The 26,729-nt window shown below is 42.4% G+C and overlaps 2 protein-coding genes across 3 annotated transcripts in view; one reads left to right on the forward strand and one right to left on the reverse strand.

Moving 5' to 3' along the window:
• LOC115111890 (syntaxin-binding protein 1-like) overlaps positions 1-13,628 on the forward strand; it is a 46,802-nt gene extending 33,174 nt beyond the window's left edge. The window contains exons 19-20 of one of the 2 annotated variants that reach the window (XM_029638415.2): positions 10,127-10,252; positions 11,770-13,628. In XM_029638415.2, coding sequence (XP_029494275.1) covers positions 10,127-10,236 — 110 coding nt within the window. In that variant the 3' untranslated portion in view covers positions 10,237-10,252; positions 11,770-13,628. The remainder of the gene's footprint in view (positions 1-10,126; positions 10,253-11,769) is intronic. The other variant, XM_029638416.2, reaches the window with a different exon arrangement.
• Positions 13,629-18,789: 5,161 nt separating this feature from the next.
• Positions 18,790-26,729, reverse strand: part of whrnb (whirlin b) — a 112,196-nt gene continuing 104,256 nt past the window's right edge. Inside the window, exon 12 of the mRNA XM_029638417.2 lies at positions 18,790-24,456. Within this exon, the coding sequence (XP_029494277.2) occupies positions 24,244-24,456 (213 nt within the window). The 3' untranslated portion in view covers positions 18,790-24,243. The remainder of the gene's footprint in view (positions 24,457-26,729) is intronic.

A 26,729-nucleotide genomic window follows, 5' to 3' on the forward strand; every position in this document is an offset into this window, starting at 1 on the left:
CCTTCTGGGAATTTTTCAAAGTCCAAAAGTTATGGGTGGAGTTAGAATTTTGGCTGTAAGAAGTATTAAAATCAACCAATGTCAGCCTTTAAATGCTTTATTATCCCATTTTGGTCTACAAGTTCCTTACTTTTCCCCCCTTTCTCATAAAGGTTCCAATTGATAAAGTAATTTCTCATTTCTGCCCTCCGAATTCATATTCATTATATAAATAGGCCCTTTTAATTTTGTCTGGCTTGCCAAATCAAATTGAATATTTTTTGCTCATATAATTTAAACAGGTCGCTAGGTGTAGTCAAAACCATAATTTAACCTTTATTTAACTAGGCAAGTCAGTTAATTAAGAACAAATTCTTATTTACAATGACGGCGTACACCGGCCAAACCCAGACATCGCTGGGCCAATTGTGCGCCGCCCTATGGGACTCCCAATCACGGCTAGTTGTGATACAGCCTGAAATCGAACCAGGGTGTCTGTAGTGACGCCTCAAGCACGGTTGCCCATAAGCAAATCGTTAAACTGTGATATGACTAAAGAGTTAATCAGGGTGATTTTTCCACAAATAGATAGGTATTTTCATCAAGGACACATTGTTTGCAGAGTCCACAAACAAGAGGTGGAGTTCCAGAGCTCACAGGTGTGCCTGGCATGGATTGTGACTTCATCTCGTTCCTCGCCCCCTTCTTTACTTGAGTAAATGCCGCAAATGCCACCTGACCCCACCAATGACATGACTCTCCATCTATACTACCTGGCTCTGGACCAATGCATCAGCTGATTTCATTTTACAATTACAGCTAGCTAAAGCGATTTAATTAAGGGTTTCAGTTAGGAAAATATGGTGCTGTACAAAATAATCCTAACATTTCCAAATAAAAATCTGACTGATTTATCAAGACCAGTCCCCATGCTCTGTCATTCAGTAGAAGTAATAATAATTGTTGGATAACAGATCGGCTCTTGGAACTGATTAAGAGAGCGGCTTCTATCTTCAATATAATCATTAATTCAGAAGGTTAAACCCAAAGGTTTCAGGCCTGCAGTAGGTTATAATAAACTGAAAATTGTGTGTCAATTCATAAACCATGTGCCATGGAATCAGTATATCGAAAATCTCTTCCCAACTATTTTGCAGTCTACATCCTTAAATTAAACTGGTATATATTTTTTATCTATCACAATTTTCTTTAACCAATTTTGATCTTTAATGCAGGGCAGACAGACAGGTTCCTTACTTTTTCCCTTTTCCACATGGTAATGGTTCTAATTTATTTTGAATTTTTTATAAATTAGTATATTTGAGTTTAACCACAATATTTGTTGTATTATTTGTTCTGTCTTCTGGTGGATTAAACTGAAATTGCAACCAACTTTCTGTGGCTTGTTTAAAAAATAACGATATTTTTGAGATTATTTTGTTTTCAAATAACCTGAAGTGAGCAGTTGTAATCTGAATAAAGGGGAAAAGGCCATTCTTGAACATGGGGTGAGGCATTCTTACTAATTTGTAAGTAAAGCCAGTTTGTTATTTAAAATGATTTATTTCTGTTTTTAGAGGGAGAGAAACCAAAAGCCCACTGTGGCTTTTTTTTCGAAAATCATCAGTCCACATGTAAAGTGTAATTCCCACATTTTGTACCCAAGTTCTCTCTTAACTCCAGCACCACCGACAGTTTTTTGTTGTTGCCTGATGTAGGAGACTCTGACTGAAAACACCCCCATTAACTTCTTGCGTCGAGCCAACCCGGATCCGGGATCATGACTACAGCCTCAAGCCCATTACCATAACGCAACGTTAACTATTCATGAAAATCGCAAATGAAATGAAATCAATATGCTAGCTCTCATGCTTAGCCTTTTGTTAACAACACTGTCATCTCAGATTTTCAAAAATATGCTTCTCTACCATAGCAGAACTAGCATTTAGCATTTAGCGTTAGCATTTAGCTTTAGCATTTAGCGTTAGCATCACCAGGCAACATTTTCACAAAAACCAGCAAAAACATTCAATAAATCATTTACCTTTGAAGAACTTCGGATGTTTTCAATGAGGAGACTCTCAGTTCGATAGCAAATGTTCAGTTTTCCTGAAAGATTATTTGTGCAGGAGAAATCGGTCCGTTTTCTGCGTCATGTTTGGCTACCAAAAAAAATACGAAAATTCATTTATAAAAACGCTGAACTTTTTCCATAATAACTCCATAATATTGACTGAAACATGGCGTTGTTTAGAATCAATCCTCAAGGTGTTTTTCTACATATCTCTTCAATGTGGTATCGTTCCTGGAAGTGTGCTTCTCTGTCTGTATCCCATGGAAAAATGAGTGTTACTGGGAATTACGCACCAATTTAGACAAAGGACACCGGACGGCCCCCTGGCAAATGTAGTCTCTTATGGCCAATCTTCCAATGATATGCCTACAAATACGCCACAATGCTGCAGACATCTTGGATGAACGGCAGAGCGCATAAGCTCGTTCACAGCATATTCACAGCCATATAAGGAGATGTTAGTAAAACACAGCGTCAAAAATCCTGTTCATTTCCTGTTTGAAGTTTCATCTTGGTTTCGCCTGTAAGATCAGTTCTGGGGTACTCACAGATAATATCTTTGCAGTTTTGAAAACGTCAGAGTGTTTTCTTTCCAACACTGGTAATTATATGCATAGTCGAGCATCTTTTCGTGACAAAATATTGCGCTTAAAACGGGCACGTTTTTTTATCCAATAATGACATAGCGCCCCCATAGGTTGAAGAGGTTAAAGTCCATTTGTGCTACAATTTAGACTACCGATATATCAGCGTTCTAACTCCCCCTTGTGATAGTGTGGTGCAATGACAGAATGCCACCATCTACCAATAACGGTCATGGCATAAGCTCAAAACGTGAGTAAAACATTTAAATGTGTTAACCCTCACCACGCTGCCGGCCCAGATGTCATCCCTAGCCACGTCCTCAGAGCATGCGCAGACCAGCTGGCTGGTGTGTTTACAGACATATTCAATCAATCCCTATCCCAGTCTGCTGTTCCCACATGCTTCAAGAGGGCCACCATTGTTCCTGTTCCCAAGAAAGCTAAGGTAACTGAGCTAAACGACTATCGCCCCATAGCACTCACTTCCATCATCATGAAGTGCTTAGAGAGACTAGTCAAGGATCATATCACCTCCACCCTACCTGACCCCCTAGACCCACTCCAATTTGTTTACCGCCCCAATAGGTCCACAGATGATGCAATCGCAATCACACTGCACACTGCCCTAACCCATCTGGACAAGAGGAATAGCTATGTAAGAATGCTGTTCATCGATTGCATCTCAGCATTTAACACCATAGTACCCTCCAAACTCGTCATTAAGCTGGGTCTCGACCCCGCCCTGTGCAACTGGGTCCTGGACTTCCTGATGGGCCACCCCCAAGTGGTAAGTGTAGGAAACAACATCTCCACCCCGCTAATCCTCAACACTGGGGCCCCACAAGGGTGCGTTCTCAGCCCTCTCCTGTACTCCCTGTTCACCCATGACTGCGTGGCCATGCACGCCTCCAACTCAATCATCAAGTTTGCAGACAACACTACAGTGGTAGACTTGATTACCAACAACGACGAGACGGCCTACAGGGAGGAGGTGAGGACCCTTGGAGTGTGTGTCAGGAAAATAACCTCACACTCAACGTCAACAAAACAAAGGAGATGATCGTGGACTTCAGGAAACAGCAGAGGGAGCACCCCCCTACCCACATTGACAGGACAGTAGTGGAGAAGGTGGAAAGTTTTTAAGTTCCTCAGCATACACATCACGGACAAATTGAAATGGTCCACCCACACAGACAGCGTGGTGAAGAAGGCACAACAGCGCCTCTTCAACCTCAGGAGGCTGAAGAAATTGGGCTTGTCACCAAAACACTCACAAACTTTTACAGATGCACAATCGAGAGCATCCTGTCGGGGTGTATCACCGCCTAGTACGGCAACTGCTCTGCCCACAACCGTAAGGCTCTCCAGAGGGTAGTGAGGTCTGCACAACGCATCACCGGGGCAAATTACCTGCCCTCCAGGACACCTACACCACCCGATGTCACAGGAAGGCCAAAAATATCAACAAGGCCACAACCACCCGAGCCACTGCCTAGTACTTCCGGCACCGACAGAGATGGCCGCCTCGCTTCGCGTTCCTAGGAAACTATGCAGTTTTTTGTTTTTTTTACGTGTTATTTCTTACATTGGTACCCCAGGTCATCTTAGGTTTCATTACATACAGTCGAGAAGAACTACTGAACATAAGAGCAGCGTTAACTCACCATCAGTACGACCAAGAATATGACTTTCGCGAAGCGGATCCTGTGTTCTGCCTTTCACCCAGGACAACGGAATGGATCCCAGCTGGCGACCCCAAAAAACGACTTCGTAAAAGGGGAAAACGAAGCGGTCTTCTGGTCAGACTCCGGAGATGGGCACATCGTGCACCACTCCCTAGCATTCTCCTTGCCAATGTCCAGTCTCTTGACAACAAGGTTGATGAAATCCGAGCAAGGGTAGCATTCCAGAGGGACATCAGAGACTGTAACGTTCTTTGCTTCACGGAAACATGGCTCACTGGAGAGACGCTATCGGAGTCGATGCAGCCAGCTGGTTTCTCCACGCATCGCGCCGACAGAAACAAACATCTTTCTGGTAAGAAGAGGGGCGGGGGCGTATGCTTCATGGTTAACGTGACGTGGTGTTGCCACAACAACATACAGGAACTCAAGTCCTTCTGTTCACCTGATTTAGAATTCCTCACAATCAAATGTCGATCGCATTATCTACCAAGGGAATTCTCTTCGATTACAATCACAGCCGTATATATTCCCCCCCAAGCAGACACATCGATGGCTCTGAACGAACTTTATTTGACTCTTTGCAAACTGGAATCCATATATCCGGAGGCTGCATTCATTGTAGCTGGGGATTTTAACAAGGCTAATCTGAAAACAAGACTCCCTAAATTTTATCAGCATATCGATTGCGCAACCAGGGCTGGAAAAACCTTGGATCATTGCTATTCCAACTTCCGCGACGCATATAAGGCCCTGCCCCGCTCTCCTTTCGGAAAAGCTGACCACGACTCCATTTTGTTGATCCCTGCCTACAGACAGAAACTAAAACAAGAAACTAAAACAAGAAGCTCCCGCGCTGAGGTCTGTTCAACGCTGGTCCGACCAATCTGATTCCACACTCCAAGACTGCTTCCATCACGTGGACTGGGATATGTTCCGTATTGCGTCAGACAACAACATTGACGAATACGCTGATTCGGTGAGCGTGTTCATTAGAACGTGCGTTGAAGATGCCGTTCCCCATAGCAACGATTAAAACATTCCCAAACCAGAAACCGTGGATTGATGGCAGCATTCGCGTGAAACTGAAAGCGCGAACCACTGCTTTTAATCAGGGCAAGGTGACTGGAAACATGACCGAATACAAACAGTGTAACTATTCCCTCCGCAAGGCAATCAAACAAGCTAAGCGTCAGTATAGAGACAAAGTAGAATCTCAATTCAACGGCTCAGACACAAGAGGTATGTGGCAGGGTCTACAGTCAATTACGGATTACAAAAAGCAAACCAGCCCAGTCACGGACCAGGATGTCTTGCTCCCAGGCAGACTAAATAACTTTTTTGCCCGCTTTGAGGACAATACAGTGCCACTGACACAGCCCGCAACTAAAACATGCGGACTCTCCTTCACTGCAGCCTACGTGAGGAAAACATTTAAACGTGTCAACCCTCGCAAGGCTGCAGGCCCAGACGGCATCCCCAGCCGCGCACCTCAGAGCATGCGCAGACCTGCTGGCTGGTGTGTTTACGGATATATTCAATCAATCCCTATCCCAGTCTGTTGTTCCCACATGCTTCAAGAGGGCCACCATTGTTCCTGTTCCCAAGAAAGCTAAGGTAACTGAGCTAAACGACTACCGCCCCGTAGCACTCACTTCCGTCATCATGAAGTGCTTTGAGAGACTAGTCAAGGACCATATCACCTCCACCCTACCTGACACCCTAGACCCACTCCAATTTGCTTACCGCCCAAATAGGTCCACAGACGATGCAATCTCAACCACACTGCACACTGCCCTAACCCATCTGGACAAGAGGAATACCTATGTGAGAATGCTGTTCATCGACTACAGCTCGGCATTTAACACCATAGTGCCCTCCAAGCTCGTCATCAAGCTCGAGACCCTGGGTCTCGACCCCGCCCTGTGCAACTGGGTACTGGACTTCCTGACGGGCCGCCCCCAGGTGGTGAGGGTAGGCAACAACATCTCCTCCCCGCTGATCCTCAACACGGGGGCCCCACAAGGGTGCGTTCTGAGCCCTCTCCTGTACTCCCTGTTCACCCACGACTGCGTGGCCACGCATGCCTCCAACTCAATCATCAAGTTTGCGGACGACACAACAGTGGTAGGCTTGATTACCAACAACGACGAGACGGCCTACAGGGAGGAGGTGAGGGCCCTCGGAGTGTGGTGTCAGGAAAATAACCTCACACTCAACGTCAACAAAACTAAGGAGATGATTGTGGACTTCAGGAAACAGCAGAGGGAACACCCCCCTATCCACATCGATCGAACAGTAGTGGAGAGGGTAGTAAGTTTTAAGTTCCTTGGCGTACACATCACAGACAAACTGAATTGGTCCACCCACACAGACAGCATCGTGAAGAAGGCGCAGCAGCGCCTCTTCAACCTCAGGAGGCTGAAGAAATTCGGCTTGTCACCAAAAGCACTCACAAACTTCTACAGATGCACAATCGAGAGCATCCTGTCGGGCTGTATCACCGCCTGGTACGGCAACTGCACCGCCCACAACCGTAAGGCTCTCCAAAGGGTAGTGAGGTCTGCACAACGCATCACCGGGGGCAAACTACCTGCCCTCCAGGACACCTACACCACCCGATGTCACAGGAAGGCCATAAAGATCATCAAGGACAACAACCACCCGAGCCACTGCCTGTTCACCCCGCTATCATCCAGAAGGTGAGGTCAGTACAGGTGCATCAAAGCTGGGACCGAGAGACTGAAAAACAGCTTCTATCTCAAGGCCATCAGACTGTTAAACAGCCACCACTAACATTGAGTGGCTGCTGCCAACACACTGACTCAACTCCAGCCACTTTAATAATGGGAATTGATGGGAAATGATGTAAAATATATCACTAGCCACTTTAAACAATGCTACCTAATATAATGTTTACATACCCTACATTATTCATCTCATATTTATACGTATATACTGTACTCTATATCATCTACTGCATCCTTATGTAACACATGTATCACTAGCCACTTTAACTATGCCACTTTGTTTACATACTCATCTCATATGTATATACTGCACTCTACCATCTACTGTATCTTGCCTATGCCGCTCTGTACCATCACTCATTCATATATCTTTATGTACATATTCTTTATCCCCTTACATTTGTGTCTATAAGGTAGTAGTTTTGGAATTGTTAGCTAGATTACTTGTTGGTTATTACTGCATTGTCGGAACTAGAAGCACAAGCATTTCGCTACACTCGCATTAACATCTGCTAACCATGTGTATGTGACAAAAAAAAGGATTTTTTGATTTGTTCACCCCGCTATCATCCAGAAGGCGAGGTCAGTACAGGTGCATCGAAGCTGGGACCGAGAGACTGAAAAACAGCTTCTATCTCAAGGCCATCAGACTGTTGAACAGCCATCACTAACATTGAGTGGCTGCTGCCAACGTACTGACTCAATCTCTAGCCACTTTAATAATAAAAAATGTAATGTAATAAACGTATCACTAGTGACTTTAAACAATGCCACTTTATACTATATAATGTTTACATACCCTACATTACTCATCTCGTATGTATGTAACTTTATTCCATCTACTGCATCCTGCCTATGCCGCACGGCCATCGCTCATCCATATATTTATATATACATATTTTTATTCATTCCTTTACACTTGTGTGTATAAGGTAGTTGTTGTGAAATTGTCAGATTACTTGTTAGATATTACTGCACGGTCGGAACTAGAAGCACAAGCATTTCGCTACACTTGAATTAACATCTGCTAACCATGTGTATGTGACCAATAAAATGTGATTTGTGTGGCCGTAAAGCACCCTAAAACAATCCATGCCTTTTGCGGCCATTGGCCATTGTGGCCTTCTCCCTGAGTGCTGAGCGCTCCGAATCACCTCACACTCACATGGCTCTCCATCACAGACACATCGGTGACGCAATTGCGCATGTCTTTATCCAATTCCGAGGTCATAGTGAAGATATTGGAAGAACTGTCCATATTTAGTTTTTGTCAGCCAACAAGATGAATAGGCCTCACGAACAGCAAAAGCACTAGCCTATGTCAATACTATCCCCCCTAGTCTGGAACAGTTGTGGGGTGCAGTAAGGTTCCAAATGAATACAATCACTAGCCTCAAAACATTTTTTTGTAAATAAAATGTGGCTGACACAACTGATCAGAACATTTAGCTTAAAATGTTGAATAACTATTAGGTATTTCTCACATTATAAATTCAGCAATGCGCATATAGCAGTGAGGATGTTCCATTAGTGGAAAAACACCATCATCAATGAGATTATGTATGTAATGTTTTTATGATAAAGTTGCATTTTTATGGTGAAAATGATCTTCCCCAAACTTGAAACTCACAGGCTGCTTATGTATGCCAGTTAGGCTGTAAACCCCTTGTAAAGCATATCAATGTGCTTAATTTTAAGAAGTTATTTGGCCACTTTAGTTGTGGTACAAACCTCATCAAAACATATAGGCCTATGGGCTCGGCTACATGAGGTGTGACTATGATTCGAAAAAGTAGCACTAAAAGAAGGCAGTTTCTTATGCTTGGCATCATTCACATGTGATATTATATAATTCACAAGTGATAGGCCAACATTGTCACCCATCAGACTATTCTTTATTTAATCTTTACATATTCTAAATAATATTTGTGTGAAATTTGTTTTGATTTTGAATGGACCGTTCATGCACCTGTCTCGAACAGGGGCAGTGGGAGAAAATATGCACTTAAATATCTCTCGCAATTTCATAGCCTATAGAAATGTTGCTTAACATGAGCTCATGGGCTCCCATGACGTCACTGATGCACTTATTAATGACTGATGTGGTAAACTCCTAAATGTTACCAGAGGAGTCCCGGAATATATTCAAGTCTGTGCTATCGAAACTTAGCATTTGTTTCATCGTACCACTTTGGAATTGAGCGAGTCACTGGTACCTCCTGTTTGAGTTTTTGCTTGTTAACAGGTAGCGGGAGGTGGTTATGGTCTGATTTACCAAAGGGATGGCGAGGGAGGAAGCCTAGCTAACGTTAGCCACCTAGCTAACATTAGCCACAACAAATTGGTATTCGTAACATATCATAGAATTTGTATGATAGCGCCCTTTGACTTGATCTACATATCTTGAATCCTCCTATCTATACTTAGGAACTGTGGAAATCATTAGAATATACAGTTGATATCCTATATTGCTTTTCCGCTGTGTTTGACTCAGCTGTTGCTGCTGCTACTGGGTGGAATCGGCTTAGTGTGTTAGTGGGCTCAGATCAGATGGTGTTTCTGAGAATGCATCAGATAGAGGATGTGTGTGTTGTGACAGCAGGGAAGGGATACCAACAGTGGCAGGGACAGGACACAGTTACTCTACGAAGGTACTGAATTACATTGATCTGCAGATTAGTTATCTATCAAATGCCAAGTCTAGGTCAAGTTAAATGACTTAGCTGCATCCTAAATGGCAGCCTATTCCCTATATTGTGTGTTACGTTAGGGTGCCATTTAGGACAGGAAAACCAAGCTTAATTCATGTTATCTGGAGAATGTCCTTTCACACATGTTAACTGCTTTTACATTCATTTTTTTGCCACTAATATTTATCTTTTTCAGGGGACCTTACCATTTTGCATCAGATCAAGTGCGACAACTCCATCTCCACTTACAGTTCATGGCAACGCAGTCATGTTAGAATAATGTTATCAGTCAGAAGACAATGGAGATTTTACACAAAACCAGAGAATGAGATTAGGGTGCAATGTGAAAGCCTTTGTCCCTCCTTAGGTTCCACCCACACACTCACTCCCACCAAATACCTAAAGGAGCTGCAGCACCCGGACTTCCTGGACCCCAACGCCGCCCCTGAGGAACCAGAGCCTGCCCCTGCAGAATGAGAACACACACTGAGAAGTAAAGATAGTTGTTGTGATGTGAAGCCACCTTTTCTGATCTCCCTCAGCCTCACCCCACTTCCCCCTCCTCTGGCCCTGGGCCCGGGTTCCCGATAGCAATGGAACTTAGGCTTTCAAGTGTTTTAAAGATGCATCGTTCTTACAACACCCGAAGACGTAACATGCATTTCCCAAAACACTACGCAGAAAGAACATTGGCTAAGTGTGTCGTTGGAGCATGTGTCAATACTGATAGGTTCGAAAGAAAGGCCCAGCTGCTCTCGGATCAGCTTTCTCCATTGAAATCTTACCTTAACATTATAATTATTCCACAATACTGCCAACGGATCAAGTCCTAGAGAGATATTATCACCTTATGGCTGCAAATATTGAGGCGGCTTATTCTAATGCTTACCCTGGAGCCTAATAATGCATTGAATCACAAATCTGGCACATCAACGCGCACATATTGTTACACATCATGAAATATATTAAAGCAAAAAAAATTCCAGACAGTTTAGCCTACAATTAGCAAAATAGAACTCAGTTGACTAAACATTTAAATGAATTTCAATATGATTGAAATACTGTATATGCAGAGGCCTATGTAGCCTACTGTATTTATTTTTTGAAGCAGTCATCTCGGTTTTCTGTTATCCTACACAGACATTGCCGACTTTGTATTTGTTGTAAACTTCGATTCGAAGTTATGGGGGTCATAGAGCGACAGATAAACATCTTGAGATCGTCTGTGTATAAAGTGACACGGAAGGGCAAAAAAGCATCAAACGACGCACTTAGCTGTTTTGAGGCAGTCGGAAAATTAACGAGAGTTTTCAAGTGCAACTCTACTAACGATGGTTTTGGGAAACAGCTTGGAGATTTAACGGTGCCCCTACAAAGGTTCTTACGATGAATTTAGCCTTAAGATGCTTTCGGGAAACCGTGCCAAAGACTCTGGCCCCTGTTGTGCATCCCAAATGGCACCCTGTTTCCGTTACATTGCACTACTTTTGACTAGGGCCCATAGGAAAGCACATTCTGATTCTACTGTTTGTGATCTATCCCTTTGTTGATTGTTTGTTCTCACCTCTATTCTTTGTCTGTATGTGTGTTCTTGGTTTGTGGTGCTGTCGTCTATTCAGTTTATCTTGTCTGTGCTCTCTGTATCTGTCCTTTGGAGATTTGTCCTTGTGGTGTGCTGTATGCAGACAGTTGTCAATAGCTCCCATTTCTGTATTAACAATCAACAAGGCACTATGTCGGTATTGTATTTAGCAATGTAATATTTCTTGCAACGGTTTTTTAAATGTAAGCTTTTTTTGCCCCTGTATTTTTTTGTCATTTGGCTGAAAATGTTTTAGAGAAGCATATAAAAGCTGAACCCATGCATTTATATGTGATTTCTGCTGTCTGTGTATTTCTCTCAATGTCATTCCAATTTGGAACTGTACTGTACTATAATTAACAGACGAGCCTAGTTCAAACTGAGAAAATATGTGTAGTTCTCTCTCTCTCTCTCTCTCTCTGCTGCAGGATCAACCAATATCTTCACCCCTACACGCCTTCTTCAAGCCCTCAAAGACATGGATAAGCAACAAGATGTTTGAGCTGAACAGCTCCCTGGCTGCAGTTGTCCCTCTCCTAACCTCCAAACTCTCCCAACTGGCATACATGAATAGTCAGGACCCAAGACATAACAAGCCCTTCTACTCTACACATAAGACTGAAGAAAACAAATGGCAGCATCTATTTCTAGCATATCCAAGTCATGTATTCAGATATCATGTTTCAATAGAATTACATAAGATCCCTCAAAACCAGAGCACCAAGAACCACAATGTTTTAACTACTGTACACACACCCTTAATGATTGGATGGAAGAGTAGAGATTGTGTACGCTGGATAACTGGTGATACTATGAGCAGTAGATGTAAACTGCCATCTCAGGATGCTGTAGTTGCACTTCCTTAAAAGGGAAGCCAGTCATAGAGTAGATTAGAGTAGTGTAGTTGGAAATTGAGGAATTATTTAGGCTGGTGTTTGGTGTAGAGTGCTCATCATATTTCAGATAGGAGTAGAAAGGCACCAAATGTGAGGATAGTGGGATGGGATCTATGTATAACATTCCCCCCTCAAAAATATTTGCAAGATTCCTGTGTTTCTAAGACTGTCTGTTTAGTGTCATTTTAGTGTCATTATTTAGTGTCATCTTTTGTCTCATTGCTTGTAAACATTTCCGGAACACTGAGCAAAAAGACTGATTTACTTTCCGTATTTTGAAAAACAATTTTAGAATTTGGAAACTTCAACCACCATTTTAAAATAAGAAACATCTTCCGTCTCATGCAATCAGTAGAATATATGCCGTGCTGTATCAATGTTTTGACGGTGATTAACCTGACTTTGGACATGCCAATGTGAAGCCACTCTGTACTCGTGGTCATTTTAGTTGTAGTAAACAGTATAGTAGGTGGACAGTGATCAACCATTGGAGGGTTCTTCCTCTATTAGGTTAGTTGTCTGTCTCTGTTCATTAACATTATGTCACTATGTTGACTTGATTTGTTATTTCCTCTCCCTGTAGAAGTTATGGTCATTTTCATTCCACTTTCCAGTGTTGACACTGTCATGATGCAAAAAAATATGTTGTCATTGCAGCTGTTGTTGTTGTATAGTGATTTGTTAGCTTTCTATTAGAGTGATCTATTATTTATTAAGAGATATTATTTCCTGTAATACCAGTATAACTTATCAGAATTTGATGCTTGGAAGTGATTTATCACAAACCGTACCCTTTCTGCAAATATCATGTACAAAAGCTCCAATAAAGGCTTCAAATAAAAGTTGGTTTTGTACTGTTACATTACTATATGACTATTGAAATACATATAGTGCATTAGGAGCGTATTCAGACCCCTTGACATTTTCCAAATTTTGTTACGTTACAGCCTTATTCTAAAATAGATTTTTTTTTTTACGATTCTCATCTACACACAATACCCCATAATTCCAACAAACTTCTAAAGCTTTTGAGTATTGTGGGGGTTACTTCAATAAATGAAAAAATGATTTGAATGGTAGGACTAAATTAATACTATGTTTTGTGGGTGGGACTAATAACAAGATAACAAATGTAAAATATACTGTGTCTGTAAAATGTATATAGGTTCAGAACTTTTGTGAAATAGCACAGTTAAAAAATATGTGGATGGAACTGGATGGATGGACATCAGAAATAAAGGAATGCCAGGACAAAAAACAAAAACGCAACTATTGTAAAATAGATTGTGTCTGTGAAATGTATATAGTATGTATAAGCTGGAAGTAGAAGCCTAAGTGTTGTTGTTTATTCGTTTACTCGAATTAGGGGACAGGCAGTAGGGTTAGTGAGAAATAATAAAGGAAAATATATTTTAAAAGGATATGTATATGTGTGTGTGTATATATATATTTGTATGTATGTATGTATGTATGTATGTATGTATTGGGAAAGTTATGATTAAATGACTGAACAAATCATTTTAAATGGAACTGTAACTAAGTAAACTTATACTCTGTTTTATTATATCTGATTAACAATACGAGTTCATACGATGGGATTGTGTGACACAGACAAGGAGTAATTAAAGTTAATGAACACCATTCCAACTAGGAAGAAACGAATGGGTTGTGGACTGTGTAAACAGATAAGGTAGTTAACCTATGGTTGAACCTACGGAACTGAGCTCCGGGTTTTTTAGATAAGACAGTGAGTGCATTCCTAAGTTTTCTGTTAATTAGAACTGTAAGCTCAGTGGTGATCGATAATGTTGAGGGGTCAAAAGTTACCTGGGAGTGTGTTAGTAAGTTAGAATGAACTTTTCACCTCACTTCGTCCTGGTCGGGAGGAGGGGATTCTGTTAAAACAATGAAATGACGTCATGACTTGTATATGAACTGTTGCTCGTGGTGAAGTGGGAGCGCGCCCCGAGAATAAATTCTGTTACCTATTATTGAAAAGACTGGTCTCAGTCTATTTTATGCAAACAAGAATCTTACAAATTCTCATAAAATAGATTAAGAGTTTTCAATTAATGAAAACACATTGGCATCATTAAATTACAGTAACAGTATGTATGTTTATATATACAGTACCAGTCAAAATGTAGGACACGCCTACTCATTTCAGGGATTTCTATATTTTTATTTAATTTTGTATTTCATTTTTTCCCCCCCATTTTCTCCCCAATTTTGTGGTCTCCAATTGGTACTTACAGTCTTGTCTCATCGCTGCAACTCCCGTACGGACTCAGGCGAGGCGAAGGTCGAGAGCCGTTCGAGAGCCGTGCGTCCAAAACACAACCCACATTCTTTATTATTATAAGAATGAACACTGAACAAACGAACCAAAATAACCAAAACAAAACGACACCTGACGCTATACAAATGTGTGCTGACAGGCAACTACACATAGACAAGAACCCACAAACACCAAAGGGAAATGGCTACCTAAATATGATCCTCAATCAGAGACAACGATAAACAGCTGTCTCTGATTGGGAACCATATCAGGCCAACATAGAATACAAAAAACCCCTAGACCTACAAAACCCTAGACTTACAAAAACTCTAGACAATACAAAAACCTTAGACAATACAAAAACTAGTGTACCCACCCTAGTCACACCCTGACCTAACCAAAATATAAAGAAAACAGAGATATCTAAGGTCAAGACGTGTGTCACGTCCTGACCTTAGTTCCTTTTTTATGTCTCTGTTTTAGTTTGGTCAGGGCGTGAGTTGGGGTGGGCATTTGATGTTTTTGTTCTATGTTTTTTATTTCTGATTTTGGCCTGGTATGGTTCCCAATCAGAGGCAGCTGTCAATCGTTGTCTCTGATTGAGAACCATACTTAGGAAGCCTGTGTTCCCACTATGATTTGTGGGTAGTTGCTTTCTGTTTTGTGTATTCACCTGACAGAACTGTTTAGTTTCTTCCTTTCACTTTGTTATTTTGTTTCGTGTGTTCAGTCTAATAAATTAACATGGACACTTACCACGCTGCATAGTGGTCTGATCCTTCCTACTGCTCCTCAGACGACGAAGAGATTCGTTACAACGTGACCCCCCCCCCCCAAAGGTGCGGACTCCTGACCCCAAACCTGAACTTATAGGGGAGGGTCCGGGTTGGCATCTACCCTCGGTGGCGGCTCCGCTTCTGGACGCAGCCACCCCCCCCCCCCCCCTCTTTACACGGATCCCTCCGCCTTTGTATAACTAGACCGTGGATCATCACCGGAGGCCCCAGACTGGAAACTGTCGCTGGAGACCCCGGACTGGGGACCGTCGCTGGAAACCCCGGGCTGGGGCCCGTTGCTGGAGATCCGGACTGTGGCCCATCGCTGGAGACCCCAGACTGTGGCCCGTCGCTGGAGACCCCGGACTGTGGCCCGTCGTTGGAGGTTCCGGACTGGGAACTGTCGCCGCAACCTCCGGACTGGGAACTGTCACCGCAAGCTCCGGACTGGGAACTGTCGCCGGAAGCTCTGGACTGTGGAGGCGCACTGGAGGCCTGGTGCGTGGGACCGGTACAGGTGGCACCGGGCTGATGACATGCACCTCAGGGCAAGTGCGGGGAGCAGGCACAGGATGTACTGGACTGTGGAGGCGCACTGGAGGTCTGGAGCGTAGAGCTGGCACAACCCGTCCTGGCTGGATGCTTATTTTCGTTCCTGCCAATGCAGGGCGCTGACACAGGACACACTGGGCTGTGCAGACGCACCGCAGACAGTGTGCAGAGCAGGCGCAGGATATCCTGGTCCAAGGAGGTGTACTGGAGACCAGGAGCGCTGAGCCGGCACCATCCATCCTGGCTGGATGCCCATTCTAGCCCGGCCAAAGCTTGAATAGAGCGCACCGGGCTATGATAGCGCACTGGAGACACCGTACGCTCCACCGCATAACACGGTACCTGACCAGTACCACGCTCCCTACGGTAAGCACGAGGAGTTGGCTCAGGTCTCCAACCTGACTCAGCCAATCTCCTCGTGTGCCCCCCAATTTTTTATTTATTGGGGCTTGCTTCTCGGGCTTCCGTGCTAACCGTATCCCCTTGTATTGTCTCCATTCCTCCTGCGCTATCTCCACCTGCTTCCATGGCAGGGACTGGTCCCCTGCCATTACCTCCTCCCGGGCCCAGGATGTCCGCTCCTCATTAACACACTGCTTGGTCCTTTTGTGGTGGGTTCTTCTGTCACGTTCGTCGTACGAAGGAGACCAAGGAGTAGCGTAGTATGTGTACATTCTTTATTATTATAAGAATGAACACTGAACAAACTAACCAAAATAACAAAACGACACGTGATGCTATACAAATGAGTGCTGACAGGTACACATAGACAAAAACCCACAAACACCAAAGGGAAACGGCTACCTAAATATGATCCTCAATCATGGACAACGATAAACAGCTGTCTCTGATTGGGAACCATATCAGGCCAACATAGAATACAAAAAAAACCTAGACCTACAAAACCCTAGACTTACAAAAACTCTAGACAATACAAAAACCCTAGACAATACAAAAACTAGGGTACCCACCCTAGTCGCACCCTGACCTAACCAAAATATAAAGAAAACACAGATAACTAAGTTCAGGACGTGACAATATTTGAGATTCAATATTTGGGAACTTCTTCAAGACTGTTGGAAAAGCATTCCTCATGAAGCTGGTTGAGAGAATGCCAAGAGTGTGCAAAGCTGTCTTCAAGGCAAAGGGTGGCTACTTTGAAGAATCTCAAATATAAAATATATTTGGATATATTGAACCCTTTTTTGGTTACTACATGATTCCATATGTGTTATTTCATAGTTTTTATGTCTTCACTGTTGTTTTACAATGTAGAAAATAGTCCAAATAAAGAAAAACCCTTGAATGAGTAGGTGTTCTAAATCTTTTGACTGGTAGCATATATACACCGTCGTTCAAAAGTTCGGGGTCACTTAGAAATATCCTTGTTTTTGAAAGAAAATAACATCAAATTGATCAGAAAAACAGTGTAGACATTGTTAATTAAATGACTATTGTAGCTGGAAATGGCTGATTTTTAAATTAAATATCCACATATGCGTACAGAGGCCCATTATCAGCAACCATCACTCATGTGTTCCAATGGTATGTTTTGTTAGCTAATCCAAGTTTATCATTTTAAATGGCTAATTGATCATTATAAAACCCTTTTGCAATTATGTTAGCACAATTGAAAACGGTTGTCCCGATTAAAGAAGCAATAAAACTAGCCTTCTTTAGACTAGTTGTGTATCTGGAGCATCAGCATTTGTGGGTTCAACTATAGGCTCAAAATAGCCAGAAACAAAGGATTTTCTTTGGAAACTTGTCAGTCTATTCTTGTTCTGAGAAATTAAGGCTATTCCATGCAAGAAATTGCCAAGAAATTAAGATCTGGTACAACGCTGTATAGTACTCCATTCACAAAACAGCGCAAACTGTCTCTAACCAGAATAGAAAGAGGAGTGGGAGGCCACGGTACACAAATGAGCAAGAGGACAAGTACATTAGTGTCTAGTTTGAGAAACAGACGCCTCACAAGTCCTCAACTGGCAACTTCATTAAATAGTACCCGCAAAACACCAGTCTCAACGTCAACAGTGAAGAGGCGATTCCAGGATGCTGGCCTTCTAGACACTTTAATGTACTTGTCCTCTTGCTCATTTGTGCACCGGGGCCTCCCTCTCCTCTTTCTATTCTGGTTAGGGACAGTTTGCGCTGTTCTGTGAAGGGAGAAGTACACAGCGTTGTATGAGATCTTTAGTTTCTTAGCAATTTCTCGCATGGAATACTATTCTCAGAACAAGACTAAACTGATGAGTTTCAGAAGAAAGTTATTTGTTTCTGGCCATTATGAGCCTGCAATCGAACTCACAAATGCTGACGCTCCAGATACTCAAAAAGATAGTATAAAGAAGGCCAGTTTTTTATTGCTTCTTTAATCAGGATGACAGTTTTGGTTCGACAGCAGGATACCCAGCAGTGATGCAGCTTCAATTTGCAGGTATATTTGAATTTGTCACTGATTATCTCCTTACGTAATGAATGCATAGCCAAAATAGAACTCCTACCTGACATAATAGAGAAAAATGCAGTACATCAAGAGTCATATGTGCAATCCTATTTGTTAGCTCTATAATACTAGTCTCTATGTTGAGCACTGTGAAGGAAGTGGCTGCTGAGCCAACTGAACACTATGTCAGCCACCAATTTATGGTGACAGCAGAGGAGGCTGGTGGGATGAGCTATAGGAGGAAGGGCTCATTGTAATGGCTGGAATTTAATAAATGGAACGGAATCAAACGTTGTTTCCATATGTTTAATAGTGTTCCATTTATTCCATTCCAGTCTTTACAATGAACCCGTCCTCCTATAGCTCCTTCCACCAGCCTCCTCTGGGTCACAGTGTATTCTCAATTGATAAATGATCAATGAAATGAACAATATTTTGTATTTTGAAATGTTATAGCTATACAACCAAACCAGGCCAAAAAATGATCTAAGACATGAGTTGGTAAATCTTTATTCAATTCACTTCAGTGTGGCATTGCTATGCACTCTATAGACTTCAGGAATATGTCTAAGGCCTAGATTCAATCAGATCAAGCATTAACCGGTGATAGCCGACACCTGATGCTTGGCCGGTGTTGGAGGTGTCAAATCGGTGAGCAGCTACTTGTGATCATTTTCAACAAGCCACATCCGTCCTACTGGTATTAGAAGTGCAGAATGAGAAAGTGTAGGCTGTATAGAAATAATGACACTCAAGCTGAAAATCATTCAACGAAATGACGAGGATTTCTGTCATCCTAATCGAGGTGTAGGCTTCATCTTACATTCCAGTGTTCAAACCTTTTTAAGAAGGCTGCATGGGATTTCTCTTAATGCGGCTCCATGCAGCCAACGGCAATGTCCGCTTTAGGTGTAAATGCCAAAAGCCGCTTGTGGATTTCACAGCTCTAACGCAGCTCCACCTCCGACACCGCCAAAACAACCCCTATGCAGATGTCGGATCTGATTGAATAGAGTCCTAAGGTTTTAGTGCAGTAAGCATTTGGTTATGATTGTACACCTCTAATATTGTGTCAGCTCTGTAGTAGTGAGATGCACTATGTTACTATGATATGCTGCTACAGCTATGGTGCTGAAACATTAGCCTGGTCCTAGACCTGTTTGTGCTTTCTTGTTGTTGTAAAATGTGTATTACGTTTATTTGGCAGGGACAATGCACAACAAAAACATAAGTCTCAAACCACTGAGAATTGATGTGTCGCACCAGATTTTGCTTTCAGCTACTTTCCATCCGTAGCCAACTCCCTTGCTATCATTGTCAAGCCAAACATTGCCATGACAATGAGTGACAGGGAGCTGGCATGATAGCACAAACAGACTGGCACTCAGGCTACTAAAACATTGTCCAGCATGATTTCTTTTTTTTCCCTACAATACAGCCTACTCTTGGGTAACAGACGGCCGGCACAGAACAAAAAAAAGAACAAAAAAAAGGGCAAATTGACTGACAATGTATTACCTATAGCACCAAAACGATGCAAATACTCACGGTAAACAGTGTGTGACATCAGTTTAAATATAATTGTATTTGTCACATGCGCCAAATACAACATGTCTAGACTTTACCATGAAATGCTTACTTACGAGCCCTTTCCCAACAATGCAAAGTTAAAAAGTAAGAAAAGTTAGCAAAAGAAAGAAAGGAAATAGTAACACAAAATATCAATAATGAGGCTATATACAAGGAGTACCGGTACCGAGTCAATGTGCAGGGACATTTAGTTGACAATGTAGCAAGATGAAAAACCCAATGTAAACCTAAAGTAGACTATTTACAAGTCTGCTGCATCATGGCTGCATTTACACAGGCAGCCCAATTCTGATCTTTTGCCCAATTATTGGCAAAAGTGCTGATCTGATAGGAGGAAAAACCAATTAGTCAAAGAAAGATCAGAATTGGGCAGCCTGTGTAAACCGGGCCAAGATGCAGCAGACCTGTAAATAGTTTACTTTAGATTTACATTTCATCTGACTGTATTGTCAACTGATGTTCACATACTGTTACTGTGAGTATTTGTAAATCTTGGAATTATTTTGGTGCAAAGTCCCAAAAGGTGATGTAGCATTACACCACCCTCACCTGCTATAGGTAATGCATTGTATGTGGTCAATCAATCAATACCCAACTGGAACCTGAGCAAATACACTCTGAGCAACTAGTCGAATGAGAGCTACTGTAGAATGTGACAGCAAACACAGGAATAATACAGTGATATTGTTTGTAGTTGTGTGATACTTTCAAACAGCCATGTAATCTGTCACTATATATGTCTTTAAATCTATTTACAGCATATACAGTGCATTTGGAAAGTATTCAGACCCCTTGACTTTTTCCACATGTTGTTACGTTACAGCCTTATTCTAAAATGGATTCAATTTTTAAAAATCCTCATCAATCTACACACAATACCCCATAGTGACAAAGCAAAAACAGCTTTTTATGAATTTTTTTACATTAATTAAAAAACAAAACAGAAATACCTTATTTACATAAGTATTCAGACCCTTTGCTATGAGACTCGAAATTGAGCTCAGGTGCATCCTGTTTCCATTGATCATCCATGATCATGCTTCTACAACTTGATTGGAGTCCACATGGGGTAAATTCAATTGATTGGGCATGATTTGGAAAGGCACAAACCTGTCTATATAAGGTCCCACAGTTGACAGTGCTCGACAGAGCAAAGACCAAGCCATGAGGTCGAAGGAATTGTCCGTAGAGCTCCGGGACAGGATTGTGTCAATGCACAGATCTGGGGAAGGGTACCAGGACTCTTCTTAGAGCTGGCCACCCGGTCAAATTGAGCAATCGGGGGAGAAGGGCCTTGGTCAGGGAGGTGACCAAGAACCCGATGGTCACTTTGATAGGGCTCCAGTGTTCCTCTGTGGAGATGGGAGAGCCTTCCAGAAGGACAACCATCTCTGCAGCACTCCACCAATCAGGCCTTTATGGTAGAGTAGCCCGAAGGGCGCTACTCCTCAGTAAAAGGCACGTGACAGCTCTGATGTTTTTCAGCGGCAGGGACAGGGAGACTAGTCAGGAATGAGGCAAAGATGAACGGAGCAAAGTACAGAGAGATCCTTGATGAAAACCTACTCCAGAGCGCGTAGGACCTCAGACTTGGGCGAAGGTTCACATTCCAACAGGACAACATTCCTAAGCACACAGCCAATACAACGCAGGAGTGGCTTCAGGACAAGTCTCTGAATGTCCTTGAGTGGCCCAGCCAGAGCCCAGACTTGAACCCGATCGAACATCTTTGGAGAGACTTGAAAATAGCTGTGCAGCGACGCTCAGCATCCAACCTGACAGAGCTTGAGAGGAGCTGCAGAGAAGAGTGAGAGAAACTCCCCAAATACAGGTGTACCAAGCTCGTAGCATCATATCCAAGAAGACTCAAGGCTGTAATTGCTGCCAAAGGTGCTTCAATAAAGTACTGAGTAAAGGGTTTGAATACTTATGTAAATGTGATATTTCAGAATTTGCAAAAATGTCTAAAAAACTGTTTATGGGGTATTGTGTGTAGATTGATGAGGGGAAAAATACATTTGAATCCATTTTAGAATAAGGCTGTAACGTATGCAAATGTTGAAAAAGTCACGGGGTCTGAATACTTTCCGAATGCATATATGTGGACAATATATATGTATCATGTTTGGACTGTTTGCAGTCACAAAAACATGTCATTTGTATAATATTGAAAAATACCTACAAACCTTTAGTCGATGATAATCTGTTATACTCTCATTGAAAGATGTATCGTTAGTCATTTTATACATTCTTATACTCTTTCAACAGTTCATCCAGTTCAAGACATCCATCAACAGCAAGCAATGTGATCTTTCCCAAATGGCACCCCATTCCCTATATAGTGCACTACTTTTGGCCAGGACCCATTCGGGAAGTGACTGGTGCGTACCTCCCCGTTATGGTGACAGGATATCCACTAGTATCTCACTACACTAGCATACACTGCCGCTGATACACTACATGGCCAAAAGTAGGTGGACACCCCTTTACATTTGTGGATCCGGCTATTTCAGCCACACCCGTAACTGACAGGTGTATAAAATGGTGCACACAGTCATGCAATCTCCATAGACAAACATTGGCAGTGCAATGGCCCATACTGAAGAGCTCAGTGACTTTCAACGTGGCACCATCATAGGATGCCACCTTTCCAACAAGTCAGTTTGTCATATTTCTGCCCTGCTAGAGCTGCCCCGGTCAACTGTAAGTGTTGTTATTGTGAAGTGGAACTGTCGAGCAGCCCCACACAAGCCTAAGATCAGAAGCGCCAAGCGTCAGCTGGAGCGGTGTAAAGGTCCCCGCCATTGGACTCTGGAGCAGTGGAAACACGTTCTCTTGAGTGACGAATCACGCTTTACCATCTGGCAGTCCGGCGGACAAATCTGAGTTTGGCGGATGCCAGGAGAACGCTACCTGGCCGAATGCATAGTGCCAACTGTAAAGCATGAATAATGGTCTGTGGGCTGCTTTTCATGGTTTGAGCTAGGCCCCTTAGTTCCAGTGAAGGGAAATATTAACGCCATAGCATACAATGACATTCTTGACGATTCTGTGCTTCCAAATTTGTGACAACAGTTTGGGGAAGGCCCTTTCCTGTTTCAGCATGACAATGCCCCGTGCACAGACGTCGATAGTGAAATGGTTCGCCGAGATTGGTGTGGAAGAACTTGACTTTTGGCGATGTGTACGGTATATTCTCTCCCAAACACACAATGTGCATTATGGCTGCTGCTGCATCCCCTCCACCCCATCTCTGCTAATAGTGAATCAGTTACCTATAATTGACAAGTCATGTATCTGTATAACGATGCATTAGCAGCTCATGTACTAATTTTCCTCTCCCAGGAAACATTACTGTCTCTGATTCAGCTCTACAGCTCAGATGAAGTACCTTTGCTAATTCTCAGTATTGTCTCTGCTTTTATCTACTGTGTATGTACTGTATATATACTGTATATATATATATGGAAGTGTATGAAAAAGGATTCTTAATGTAATCACAAGATTCACCCCACAGCCAATTAACCAATACTGTATACTATGAACACAAATGATAGAAAACGAACTGCCCTTATAAATAAAAAATTAAGTAAATGAATCAAATCCATAAAGAAATGTTATCTTCTTACATAAAGACGACCTAGTGTTATAAATAGCTCAAATCCTCTACCCATTTCAGTGTTATATACAACATATAGGGTGTTCATAAAACATTACAGAAATTATACCAAGAAAGTATTTTAGAGATAGCACAAAGGTATAGTTCGACTAAGATTAGATACCATTTCTGTCCATTTTCAAAGCACCGTCTTGGTATAACCACTTCCAGGAGAGAGCTGCTACAAATGGCAGACCTATTGGAGAGGAGAAAGCAGGGAGACTGAAAAGCAGCTAAATGTTATGACATAATTAATGACATCACAGCATTGATATTGTTGTTATAAGCTGTGATTTTCAAGATTTCAGTTCAATACCATTCGGTTCCTTTGGTGGGTTCTTCTTAGGGTTCTATTAGGTTATATTGGTGAGTTCTTCTTAGGTTCTATTAGATTATATTGGGGAGTTCTTAATGCAGAATGTCATGCATTTTGGCAATACAACTCTACATGGAAAGCCTGGTTGCGATCTACAGACAAAAAAAAAGTGGGAAGGGAGAACGGGCTTAGACGAGACTAAGATAGATTGTTTATATTAACACTCAGACCTCTCCCTCCCGTTCTCTCCTTCTCCTTCCGTTTCATCTCTTTAAAGTGCAAAGTCCTGCTAAAGCCTCTGCAGGAAAATAGGAACAAGCATTTCTTATTTGACAAGTTCAGGTAGTCCCTGCCTATTTTAGTCAATTTTCTTCTGTAAGGTGGCTAATGAATACGACCCTGCAAAAGGCCCTGCAGGAGGGCTGCGTTGAACTCTGTGACCAGGAAGTCAATGTGGTCCCTCTCTTTGGACTTGTAGGCCTCAGCGATGATGCAAGCAGCGTCCTGGTGCTCACGGCCCCTCAGGGAGACACCGTTCACTTCCAGAATCACCTGACCCACCTTCAGCTGCCCACAACCGTGTGCCGAGCCCCCCTTCTATAAGAGAGAGAGAGAGAGATGTGGGGGAGAGTGAGAAAGTGAGTGAGATACAGAGATACAGAGGGGGGAGTGAGAGAGAGAGTGAGAGAGATACCACAGTGTGCCACCACAGCAGCAAGATTTGTGACCTGTTGCCACAAGAAAAGGGCAATCAGTGAAGAACAAACACCATTGTAAAGACAACCCATATTTATGTTAATTTCTTTTCCCTTTTGTACTTAAACTATTTGCACATAATATGACATTTGAAATGTCTTTATGCTTTTGGAACTTTTGTGAGTGTCATGTTTAATGTTCATTTTTTATTATTTATTTCACTTGCTTTGGCAATGTAATCATATGTTTCCCATGCCAATAAAGCATTTAAATGGATAATTCATTGAATTCAGAGAGACAGGGAGAGAGAGATAATGAAGCATCAATTAAATAATCACTTTTGTAGACAGGATGTGTCCTTGTGGCAGAAATAAAGAGCTAAAGAGAGCGAGAAGATATGAAGCGAAGAGAGAAGGAGGAGAACATGGTTGGTGGTTTCAAGGAAAGGTGAGAGACAAAATACAAAAGGTAGAGGATCTTCTGATTAATTGTCAGAAGAGATTGAGGGGAGGAATGATTTGGCACTTTGTGCGGGGGGGGGCCTCCTATCGGTCAGGCCAAATAAGGACAAAGACATCAGGGTGAAGACATCAGGCTAATCCAATCAAATACCATTTTATTTGTCACATGCTTGTAAACATCAGGTGTAGACTAACAGTGAAATTCATACTTACGGGTCCTTTTCCAACAATGCAGAGTTAAAGACAAAACATTTCATAAAAAATGTATATAATGACCCATGTAAGAAATACACAGTGAAAAACAAACAGTGAATCGCTGTGAATTACTCCTATCCTCAAGCAGACATTGGCCATCAGAAGGAGCAACATCACAACATCTGATAAGCCATGGATGACTCCTCAAATAAAGGAGCTCATTGCCGATAGGCCGAGAGCTTTCCAATCAAAGGACAACAGTGAGTACCAGAGACTGGGCTCCAAAGTGGCATGCCTGGGGCAGCAGGTAGCCTAGTAGGTAAGAGCATTGGGCCAGTAACCGAAAGGTTTGCCGTTCTGCCCTTGAGCAAGGCAGTTAACCCCCACAACAACTGCCCCCCGGGCACCGATGACGTGGATGTCGATTAAGGTATCCCCTTTCCCTGTCTCATTCAACATGCTAAGAAAAGATACTGCACTAGGAGGATAAAGTCTCTCATCTCAGGACTAAGGACAGCAGAAACTGGTCCATTAAAAAGCTGACGGGTGATGCAGAAGACCAGAGTGAGAGAGATGACACAAAGACACAAGAGTGTGAAACCCTGAGTCTATACTTCTCTTCGGTGTGGAAGGGTGCCACATGCAACCTTCCAAGGTCGGAGGTTGAAGACAGCATATTAGCAAACATCACTACTGATACCTACACTATTTGTCACGTCAAGATACTTATTTTCAAGGTGAATGGGAGGAAAGCAGCTGGCAAAGATGTAGTGGGGTAATATTTGATATATGCATATTATTACACCTCATATGCGACTCATAATAAGACTAAGCAATTAGCCTATAATGCTTTTTATCTGACTCCATGAAGATAATTAAAATATACAAGCAAGCATTATATGCTGACCACACCGTTTGCGTCGCGTGAGCAATCGTTGCAAAATAAATGTACACATACATGTTATTCAATCATTGCACCCACACTGCTCGCACGAGTCAACGAGTGTCTGCGTAGCCAGGCGCTAAAATATAACTTGGTTCTATTTGTGATGCTTGACATGCTGCAAGTCCCACCTCTCCCATCTCCTCATTGGTTTTTAGGAGCATATATCCATGTGAGTGATTGAAAGATGAACTGAGGTCCACACTCCAGTTCAGTTGGTGGTGGTAATGCTTGATATTTGATATTTCAACCTGCGTGTCCTGATCGTGTCTTGTGTGAGTGGACAAAATCAACATGCACACGATGGGGCACACGGACACACGCATTGACGAGCAAGACTTGGTCTGAGAATGATCTATATCAAAATGGAGATATTTAAGTGATAATGCCCGAGAAGCTGGTGTTTGGAGGACACTGTATATTGGCACAGGTGTTGTTAGGCCCGAGTTGAAGTTGAATGCCGGCAAACTGTGCAAATATATCCTCTAAACACCGGCTTCGAGGGCATTATCACTTTTATACAACGGGTTACCAACATATTCAAATAATTTAAAAATAATGATTGACATATTTTA

The sequence above is a fragment of the Oncorhynchus nerka genome, linkage group LG27 (assembly GCF_034236695.1).
Source record: "Oncorhynchus nerka isolate Pitt River linkage group LG27, Oner_Uvic_2.0, whole genome shotgun sequence".
Classification (NCBI taxonomy): Eukaryota; Metazoa; Chordata; class Actinopteri; order Salmoniformes; family Salmonidae; genus Oncorhynchus; species Oncorhynchus nerka.